Source organism: Hippichthys cyanospilos, chromosome 2 (assembly GCF_059441005.1).
Source record: "Hippichthys cyanospilos isolate Australia breed blue-spotted pipefish chromosome 2, RoL_Hcya_1.0, whole genome shotgun sequence".
NCBI lineage: Eukaryota > Metazoa > Chordata > Actinopteri > Syngnathiformes > Syngnathidae > Hippichthys > Hippichthys cyanospilos.
This window is the reverse complement of record NC_142370.1, coordinates 9,446,455-9,457,355: the sequence shown is the minus strand read 5'-3', so window position 1 is coordinate 9,457,355 and position 10,901 is coordinate 9,446,455. Positions and strand designations below refer to the sequence as shown.

The 10,901-nt window shown below is 40.6% G+C and overlaps 1 protein-coding gene across 1 annotated transcript; it reads left to right on the top strand.

Annotated features, from left to right (window-relative positions):
• Positions 1–246: 246 nt before the first annotated feature.
• On the top strand, positions 247–10,803 carry prpf6 (PRP6 pre-mRNA processing factor 6 homolog (S. cerevisiae)). The gene is made up of 21 exons (XM_088408677.1): positions 247–461; positions 910–1,072; positions 1,159–1,277; positions 1,787–1,865; positions 1,978–2,154; positions 2,345–2,473; positions 3,029–3,123; positions 3,203–3,359; positions 3,456–3,618; positions 3,720–3,838; positions 3,924–4,142; positions 4,548–4,670; positions 4,807–4,928; positions 5,015–5,153; positions 6,247–6,366; positions 7,396–7,572; positions 7,641–7,774; positions 8,194–8,285; positions 8,360–8,474; positions 8,551–8,677; positions 10,051–10,803. The coding sequence occupies exons 1-21, from the start codon at positions 274–276 to the stop codon at positions 10,201–10,203; spliced, it is 2,910 nt and encodes a 969-aa protein (XP_088264803.1). The 5' UTR covers positions 247–273; the 3' UTR covers positions 10,204–10,803.
• Positions 10,804–10,901: the final 98 nt, after the last annotated feature.

Below are 10,901 nucleotides of genomic sequence, written 5' to 3'. Positions count from 1 at the left end.
TTTATTACATCCAAAATGAGCACAACCATGGCTAAATTGTCGAGCGTACCGTCCTCATTCCCTTGATCTTAAATTATATATAAATTGTGGAATTCTTGTCAACTGTCAAAGTCAAACTGTAAATAAGAAAATTGTGCTGCTGCTAAAAGACCACTTGACTGCAGGAATTCTCCTTTCCGGCAGGAGCGCTGTGGTCCCTTTTAATATAGCCGGATGTGTCCATATTGTTTTTCCGGTATTGTGCCGCCTGGTCGTTGTGTGTGTGTCGGAAAGATGTCCGCCACTGTGTCTAAGCAGCCGGTTAAAAATGTCCCTAAAACCAACGCAGGAGCTACCGGGCCAACGGTGGCTACTAATGCGCCTCCAGTTATTCCTCTCGCCTCCCCGCTGATGGGGAAAAAGAAGAAGCCCTTCCTGGGGATGCCCGCCCCGCTCGGCTACGTTCCCGGTTTGGGCAGAGGGTAAGCTAACTTTTTTTAGCCAGCTTGCTAGCTACAAACTTGTCAAAATTTTGGAAATGTTCTCAACACTTTAACGTTTGACTGTTCCGACTGATGAGTATCTTACATGGTTACGTCGTAACTGGAAGATACGCAGAGAAAAATATTAGTAATAACATGTTCTCACGTGTCAAAGCGAGGCATTCAAACCTAACACGGTGAGCTTGAACTAGTGTGAAATTTCAACGATGAATTGATTTGCATTACACTTGCATCAACATGTTTTTTTAAGAAAAGACGAATGCAGTGATGTAAATATAAATTTGATGCGGCAATCATTAAGAAAGATATGACTTTAAAATATGTAAATGCATCATTTACTACAAACTGAAAACTAAACATATCTTCCTTTAAATAGGCAGGATAAAAAAAAAAAAAAGTTCAAGTTGGCTTGATTGTTTTTCTTCAGGGCTACTGGGTTCACTACCCGATCAGATATTGGTCCAGCTCGTGATGCCAATGATCCTGTAGATGATCGACATGCACCGCCAGGGAAAAGGACTGTTGGGGATCAAATGAAGAAGAGCCAGGATGATGATGATGAAGATCTAAATGACACCAATTATGATGAGGTGACGTATAGTTTTGGGGATCAGCTGCTCCTCTAAATGCTACCAATTTCAGTATTTGGGAATATGTAATCTTGAATTTCTTTCAGTTTAACGGATATGCGGGCAGCTTGTTCTCCAGTGGACCGTACGAGAAGGACGACGAAGAAGCAGATGCTATTTATGCAGCTTTGGATAAAAGGATGGATGAAAGACGGAAAGAAAGAAGGTTATTTGAAAAGAACAGCTGTTATGTACTAAAATTAACAGGGATGGCCCCATCCTGATCACGTAATCGGAAACCAGACCTATATACATAATTTTCAGTTGATCGCAATCGTGTTATTTTAAATTGTACTAAGAGACTAAATAATCCTCTATTGGGCATAGTCAAGCTTACTCAATAGGGTAGCTCCAATGATTGATTGAAGTCAAAATATATAAACCAAATGTGCACCACAGTAGACACAAATTAATCTCAAAAGCCTCATGTTGGGTTAGGTTTAAGGATGTTGTATTGGTAAACAAAATGCAACTACAACAACAATAACGACAATTTATGCACACACTTTTTCCCCCCTAAAAACACTGACACCTCTGATCAGGATTTAGTTTTGGGAGATCCTCCAAATCAGTGACTCAGAATCAGGAGCAAAAAATGTAATTGGAAGATCTGTCCAAGTGATTCTTTGTTATATTAAGAAGGTAGGTGATAAGTAATATTCTTCTTTTTTTAAGGGAGTTGAGAGAAAAGGAAGAGATTGAAAAGTATCGTATGGAGCGACCCAAAATTCAGCAACAGTTTTCAGATCTAAAGGTACAGATTGGAGCAACTCCACAAACATATTCATCAGTTGAAATTTGCTGCTTTTGTCCTCTTGTTGCCACATCAAAAAAAAAAATTCCCCTCTTTTCCCTTCTCTACACAGAGGAAGTTGGCCGAGGTCTCCGAGGAGGAGTGGCTTAGCATTCCTGAAGTGGGAGATGCCAGGAATAAGCGCCAGAGGAACCCACGCTATGAAAAACTCACTCCTGTCCCTGATAGCTTTTTCTCCAAGCACCTTCAAACAGGAGAGAACCACACCTCTGTGGACCCTCTGCAGGGGGTTGGTGTATATTCAACACTCATTCAGTGTGAATGAAAATATGTTTTTGTGCAGTGGAAATGAGGAAACCAAACTGATGTTTCAATTCACCAATATAGCAAAACATGTTGTTATGTAAATATTATTCAGTTTTTCCATGTAGGAAACCCCACTCCTTCGTTATTTTATTTTTTTTTTTTTTGTCCACTAGCTTGGTGGATTGAATACTCCGTACCCAGGGAGCATGACACCAGGCCTGATGACGCCGGGAACGGGAGACCTGGACATGAGGAAAATTGGTCAGGCCAGGAACACACTCATGGATATGCGACTCAGTCAGGTAATTCTTAAGCCACATTTGTTATGTTTGGGGGGTTTTTTCGGTCATATTCTAATATTTTTAAGAAAAAAAATACTCCAGAAACATGGTTATTGGCCAATTGATTAAAATGAAATGATTAAGATAAATTTTTTTTTTTGGTCTCTTAATGCTTACAGCAACACATATATGACTTACAACAACAAATATATGACTTGCCGATTGAACCTTTAATAGTTTTACCATATGTTAGCCTTTAGCATTTGTTCAGCTTTGTAACAGAAAGGAATTTACAAGTACAAAAGCATGCACCTAAAAAGGAAATTTATAGCGCATATAACTAACAAATTATTAGCAAAGGATTACATTGGATGAGATCACCTTATGATCAGGTGGCTTTATGTACCCCTAAAAAGATTTTTTAATGCCGATTTTTGAGATTTCACTTTATTTTGATTTTCTAGGTCATTGTGTTATTCAGACCTCTACCATATCCTAACACTTGGAACCTATACAGATATTGTTGCTGGGGATTTAATTGAATTTCACCGAAAAATTCAATTTCACTTTTGCCAGGTGTCAGACTCAGTCAGTGGTCAGACTGTGGTGGATCCCAAAGGCTACCTGACGGACCTTAACTCGATGATCCCTACACACGGAGGAGACATCAGGTAGGAGTTTGATGTGGCTCATTTTCAAACAGCATTTGACAAATTCCTCATGGCTGCTTTTTGGCTCTGTATTGTCCAGCGACATTAAAAAAGCTCGTCTGCTGCTGAAATCCGTGAGAGAGACCAACCCTCATCACCCACCTGCCTGGATTGCTTCGGCCAGGCTGGAAGAAGTCACTGGGAAACTGCAGGTGGCACGTAACCTCATTATGAAAGGCACAGAGATGTGTCCCAAGGTAAAGGGGGAATCTGCCTGAGGTGTTCTGTGATGTGGCTTTTACTAGTTTTGCTTATAAGGTCTTAACTTGCCGATTATTATGTGTGCCCTTCAGAGCGAGGACGTGTGGCTGGAGGCAGCCAGGCTACAGCCGGGCGATACAGCCAAAGCTGTGGTAGCTCAAGCTGTCCGGCACATGCCGCAATCGGTCCGAATTTACATCAGAGCTGCCGAGCTGGAAACGGATGTCCGAGCCAAGAAAAGAGTCCTCAGGAAGGGTAAGGCTCAAAATGAATGGGCCAACGCTGTTTGTGTCTGTGGGGGGCGAGGGGGTTCGTTTTGTTTTTTGGTTTGTTCATAGTTGTTGATGTTTACGCAGCCCTGGAGAATGTGTCCAAATCAGTCCGTCTGTGGAAGACAGCTGTTGAGCTGGAGGAGCCAGAAGATGCCAGAATCATGCTGAGCAGAGCAGTGGAGTGTTGTCCAACAAGTGTGGAGGTACTCAATGAAGCCAAGCTATCATTTGACTCCTTAATGTGAAACATCTCATCAAACCTGTACATTTTCTGCCCGTCATCTTTAGCTGTGGTTGGCTTTGGCTCGACTGGAGACATATGAGAACGCCCGGCGCGTCCTGAACAAGGCCCGTGAGAACATCCCCACCGATCGGCACATCTGGATTACTGCCGCAAAGTTGGAAGAAGCCAATGGGAACACACAGATGGTGGAGAAGATCATTGAGAGAGCCATCACCTCCCTGCGGGCCAACGGTGTGGAGATCAACAGAGAGCAGTGGATACAGGTGCCTTTGTTTCTGCCAACTGTCCCTTGAATAGTAACAGTGTGACAGTCAAGCTCATTTGTGGCCCAGATGGTAATTCAACACAATTTAAGACATTACATTCAAATAATATAATAAGGGGTAACTATAATTTTCCACAGTAAATAAAGGTTTCCGAAATTTCAAAATAACAGAAATGTTAATATTTCATTTGTCTTTTTTTCTCAAACAAAGCGAAAGGCGCCGAGTTCCCAGCAAAATCTTTTATTTCAATAAAATTTCAATAAACAGCTCCCTGAAGTTAACGCACTTTTAATTTCTTTTATCCTCGCCGTCAGATTTTTTTTCAAAAGCTTCATCAGCATCCCAATTAGCGTTCTATTCCTACTGTGAATGTCCTCCTTGATGTTCGGTCATTCCTGGCAGGACGCAGAGGAGTGCGACAAAGCCGGCAGTGTGGCCACCTGCCAGGCCATCATCCGAGCTGTCATTGGGATTGGCATCGAAGAGGAAGACCGTAAGCACACCTGGATGGAAGACTCTGATAGTGTGCGTATACAGTATACACTTCTCATTACAGGTTGACATATTCTGACTGAATTTTGGAGCATTTAAGCTCGAGTGTTCGGGCAAAACACACATTTGAACTTTCATCTTACACGTGTAATTATGTTTTGCGTTTCAGTGTGTGGCTCACGGAGCATTGGAGTGTGCCAGAGCCATCTATGCTCATGCCCTGCAGGTGTTCCCCAGTAAGAAAAGCGTGTGGCTTCGAGCTGCCTACTTTGAAAAGAATCATGGCACCAGGTCAACAATACCTTCCTCCACAGGTGACATTTTAGATAGAATAATCAGCTTCATATTGCATTGCGTTTCCTCCATGAACCCGTCAGGGAATCTTTGGAGACCCTGCTCCAGAAAGCTGTGGCTCACTGTCCAAAAGCCGAGGTACTCTGGCTTATGGGAGCCAAATCCAAGTGGCTTGCTGAAGACGTGCCCGCCGCCAGAAGTATCCTGGCACTTGCCTTTCAGGTAAAAGCGCTACATTTCCAATTACTTTTGATTTACTTTTCTGCTATGCATAGTTGAAATTTAAGTCAGAACAAAATGTTGATTATCGAAAGATACAAACAAATAGGTCATTTACTGTTAAGTAGGCATGGGTCGACATCAGAGTCTGACTGTATGATAACCTTGAGCAAAAACATCATGGTATTAAAATTACAGCTCTATTTTGTTTTCATTGAAAACGGTCCATTTAAAAAAAAAAGTGGTATAATAATAAATATGTTCCACGTTTAACACCAATATATATATTTTTTTAATTGTTCTTTGTGCCCTGTCACTCGTAAACCGTTATTGACACTGCACCGAGCTTCCATGAATGTACACTTGGAGGCACACTCCATAGAGAAAAATGCACTTAAATAACGATGGGATATAAATTCTAAATAACTTTGAATGTTGCAACTTAGAGTCATGTTGTAAAACCTAAAAAAGGCACAGGAAGTGTGCTAAGTGTCATAACTTGAATTCGATTCCATTGGTAAAGCATCATTTAATCATTTTCCAGAGCTAAGCAACATCATAAAAATTCAGCGTGCTTATTGGTTTAGACACGCAAGTGTGTCCTGTCCTCCAGCATGCCGCTTTAGTCCAAATAGGTTAGGACAAACACCTCCCCCTTATCCTCTGTGCATGCTAAAAAGGCATAAAAATAATGGCATTGCTATCTAATTATTTTAAAAGAGGCAGCTTGGCATGTTGGGGTAATACTGCCCCAGCAATCCTGTGACCCTTGTGAGGATAAGCGGCTCCAGAAAATGGATGGATGAAATCTTGACTTTTTAACCCCGGGGTAAATTGTCAACATGGTTATCAGCCCATGCCTACTTTTAAGCAGAAATGCATGTTATTGTGTTCTGTGTTCAGAATTGTTTTTTCACCATTATTTTTTTTATTTATCTGAATACCCGTTTGATAGAATTTTCAATAGAATATCTGAATACCAAAAAAACTGCAGACCTAATTTTTATAGTAAAGTTTGGCTTTTGTAACACATCTATTGCAGTGCTTTCATTTGTATTGAGTATTGTATACACTCCCAATACACACTTTTCCAAAGGCAAACCCTAACAGTGAGGAGATCTGGTTGGCTGCTGTCAAGCTGGAGTCTGAGAATAATGAGTATGAGAGAGCCCGGCGGCTGTTAGCCAAAGCTCGGAGCAGCGCACCCACAGCTAGAGTAAGTTTCCCACTTTCCTCTTCAAAGATCTCCAAATGGACGTTGTCTGCCCCAAAGACCTATATCTACCTCCACTAGCCTTTACTTGATCCAAAGTAGCATTTCTTACTTGTTTTTTTTCTTTAATATACATTTTGAAAATTAAATGTACGTTCACACATTTATTGCTAAAAGACCATTTCCATCGGTAGTCCCCTCCTGCTGTAAAGAACATGGAGAATTAAGTAACAGTACCATCAAAAATCCACTTCCCCTTACTTGCTCTGTTGGAAAAAAAACAACTTACCAAATGAATTACTTTTTTTTGAGGCATTTCACAATCTCCTCTAGTAAGCCTATAGTGACAATTGCTACAACTTTTACAGGACACCGTGTCAGTTGGGACACATTTGATTAATTGATACAAAATGACTATTGAACTCACTCAATGTGATGCTTTAAATGAAATCGATATTGAACAAAGTGCTCCAGTATTTATATTCCTTTATTGTTTGGAGTTTCTCTCCCGAAATGAAAATGTCAGGTTATATTTGTTTCAGCATAGAACCATGGTAGCCGTTTTGGAGGGGTTAAGTTCTAAATGACAGTTACAAAGCTAGTTTGAAACTTCCATCAGGACTTTAAACTGGCCTGTCTAAAATCTTTCCATTATAGCTCCTTAGTCATTATCATGTTTCTAATGGTCACAGTATCGTGTGACATTATCCACTTTAAAAATGTTTTTTTTTGATAATATACTGTTTATTCTACATCAAGTTGGGGCTTGCTGCATTATTAAATGTCAGCTTTTGCTGACGGATGCTGATAGCAATGCAAGTAGAACTAGCCTATCACTTTTACGCTGAGTCAATCTGGAATTTTATTTTGTTTGCTGACAGATGGTGTCTGGCGAGTCTTCGTTGTCTTTTGACTGAAAAGTGATCATGATGTGGCATTAATTACGCACTTCAGCTATATACTCTGAAAGTGACATTAAGTTAACAGCAAGCATATGAATAAACTTGCTGGGATTGGGCTTTGTCTTTGAAGGTTTTTATGAAGTCCGTCAAGTTGGAATGGGTGTTAGGGAATGTTGAAGCCGCTCAGGAGTTGTGCACAGAGGCCCTGAAACATTACGAAGACTTTCCCAAACTGTGGATGATGAGAGGACAAATTGAAGAGCAATGTGACAACATGGACAAAGCAAGAGAGGCCTACAACCAAGGGGTGAGCTACTTGATCAACTGTTTTCATTTCTACCTCTCCGTGACTAACATCACATAATTTCAACACAGTTAAAAAAGTGTCCCAACTCTGTGGCCCTGTGGCTTCTGACGTCACGCCTGGAAGAACGAGTGGGACAGTTGACCAGAGCCAGAGCTATCCTGGAGAAGGCGCGACTCAAGAACCCGCAAAGTCCAGAGTTGTGGTGAGGAAACGCACTAGGGCTGAATTATAATAGAACGATTTAATTCATGTTTTTTGTGACACCTTGGAGCCTCTTTTGGTACTCTGCCGCTGTCTAAATGTGTGTGCCTGGGTATTTTTTTAAATATTTTTTTTATTTTTGGGGTAATTTGCTAGACATTGCACTCGGTGGAATTGTCCGCAACGAGTCGTTTGTGCCGCGGTTCACCACGGTGGGATGGAATCAGCCAAGTCACGGACAATTTTGGCGTTATCGCTCATTTGCATTAGGGATCGGGGTGGGGGAAGCGCACTGTATGTTCTTTTTTTTGGGCCTCAAACTGATAAATCAATCAGACAACACAAAAAACAGCAGCAAACTTGGAAGAAAATAAACTTTCAATCTACAGACTTGTCACTCCTGTGTTTCCTATTAATCAGGTTGGAGTCGGTTAGATTAGAGTTCCGATCGGGATTGAAGAATATTGCAAACACGCTGATGGCCAAAGCTCTGCAGGAATGTCCGAATTCAGGTGAGACTGTGCCCAACGGAAGACATTCGCTTGATTTTATGTCATGACTGAGTTCAACTTGTACTCTGTTCAAGGCATCCTGTGGGCTGAGGCCGTGTTTTTGGAGGCCAGGCCTCAGAGGAAGACCAAGAGTGTGGATGCTCTGAAGAAGTGTGAACATGACCCACACGTGTTGCTTGCTGTCGCCAAGTATACATCGTTCCGTGTATTCTCGGGAATAGTCCTTGAGAATGTCATTTTGCCAAATGCAAATGTTTATTCTTAGGTTGTTTTGGAGTGAGAGGAAGATCACCAAAGCCAGAGAGTGGTTCCTGCGCACAGTCAAGATCGACCCTGACCTAGGGGATGCTTGGGCTCTCTTCTACAAGTTTGAACTGCAGCATGGAACAGAAGTATGTTGCTATTTGCCTGGACTGCAGGGCTGGATGATTACTTGGGATTTAAAAGAATAGTCAACTTATTTGGTGATTTTTAGCTATGAGACATTATTATTTCATCTATAACTCATTTGAAGACTAAATAATTTTTCATGTGCAATTAATACCTTTTAAAAAAACAATTACCCAACTTGTGGACTGAAAATAACATCACATTTGCTCAAGGCTCATGTAGATAACGACTGCTCATAGCTGTTTTTGAACGTCAAATAACCTAATTTTGAGCAAAAATGTTTTTAAAGGTATCAGTTGAACATGAACAGCTATTTAGTAATCAAATTAATTACAGACAAAAAATAACAAGTAACGGAATGTGATTCCCAAAATATTAATTGTACATTTGTTACCTGAATTAGAGACAATATATTAGCATTTTGTTTATTAGGTACTGCTGACTCTTTCAGTGCCGAGCGTTATTGGAAAAGGAAACCTCCAGAGGGCCAGTATAATTGGCATTTTCACTCACCTTTCTAGGCCAACATGGGTGCTATGTCTGTGTAAATATGGGTGCTGCCTTATGAAAGATTGACTTTCATTCTTCAGTTAGACTGGCATGTAGGTATTAGCTGTGTTGTAAGTGTGGCACTACTGTGCTCAATTGGCTTATATTAGGTAAGCATGAGTCAAGGGTGTCAGCTCATCTCCATAAAAAATGTATTTGACCAGAATTGTATTATTGTTATTACGTTTTTAAAAGATGATCATTCTCATCCATGGCATTGAATGAGTTAACTTGTGATTTTAATTTTGGCCTCTTGATATTTAAAACATTATAATCAAAGAAAAACAATGGACACAACAATGTGGTGCCGTTGCAGGATCCCGACATGAAAATATCCTGAATGCACATTGAACGCATGTTGCTAGCGTAACAATAGTGTGTACTGTATGTCATGCTATCCCCTAATGTGCTTTGAGCTGTTTAATGACATCCCAGTTGGCGTTTACATTAAAACAAAACACAACAAACGATATTACACACATTGTATACCTAAATACAAAACATGCTTAGTTTTGAAATTACTGGTAGCACTATGGCTAAAGCCGATGGAAGATCACATTCAAATGCTAACAGTAAATTAGCATCAACTTCAAGAGTGATATTCCTTCAAATGACGAATATTCCGACAAAAACTCTGTGGAAACACGTACATACAGGTACGAACACACGAAACTGAATAGCACTCATTCTTCCAAAAGGGCAATTTATGTTGATAGTCTTCAATGTCAATTTCTGATCTGATTTTGAGTGGTTATACTCTATCCATGCACATCTATCTCGATGGAGGCCTTGCAGACTGGCACTAACAGCCGCTGTCCTGTGTTAGGAGCAGCAGGAAGAAGTACGTAAGCGCTGCGAGAATGCCGAGCCTCGTCATGGGGAGTTGTGGTGCGCTGAGTCCAAACACGTCCTGAACTGGCAGAAGAAGACAGCAGAGATTCTTGCACAGGTGGCAAGCAAGATCAAAAACACCTTCTGAGATTGAGGAGCTGGACTCAGTCTAGGGAGCAAAACCTCTATCACATTACCTGCAGGAAAACCATGATTAGCTGACACAACTTCCTTGCTTTTGTATGTCTATTTGCAGCAAATCTAAATTGAGTAGATTTTGCGTTGTTATTGACTGTAAAATTAGGCTGTTGTAACAAATTGAAAATAGAAGTTGCAGCCTTTTGTGTCAGCTGGACTGTTTTTCAGACCGTGACTGCTTGATAATTGGATCTTCATTCATGTAACTACTTTTTAAATGATTGATTTAAAGACTTTATAAATATGACATAAAGAGGCATGATTGTGTGTGTTGTGACCTTACCTGACCTCTTTCTGCAGCAGTGAAGCACACACACTCCTTGTGAAGAGGTGTGTAAGGAACAAGAAAATACACCATTAAAACCAGTACAAATGCTCAAGAGAGAGAAAAAAATATCTCTTGGGCCCACCTGAATGTTTTTTTCTTCTAATTTTTTAATATTTTGTTTCTATCCCATTTCCCTACTGTTGTATAGACTTGTTATGGTTGTTTGCTTGACATGCATTGAAAATACGCTGCAGGCCACCAATAAATCTGCAACACCAACTGTTCTGTGTTCCATTTTTGTTTATTCCTCAGAAGTAAGTTGCATGAGATTTGAAATCCACAAACATAGCTGAGATTTTCATGCGTCTGTTATTGCGTGT

What these genes read in the sequence shown, in the direction of transcription:
- prpf6 (XM_088408677.1), top strand. Translation starts at nt 274, where the DNA reads ATGTCCGCCACTGTGTCTAAGCAGCCGGTTAAAAATGTCCCTAAAACC. An exon ending in GCAGCGCACCCACAGCTAGA is followed by an intron (nt 6,367 to 7,395) that starts GTAAGTTTCCCA and finishes TTGTCTTTGAAG; the next exon opens with GTTTTTATGAAGTCCGTCAA. An exon ending in GTGTTGCTTGCTGTCGCCAA is followed by an intron (nt 8,475 to 8,550) that starts GTATACATCGTT and finishes GTTTATTCTTAG; the next exon opens with GTTGTTTTGGAGTGAGAGGA.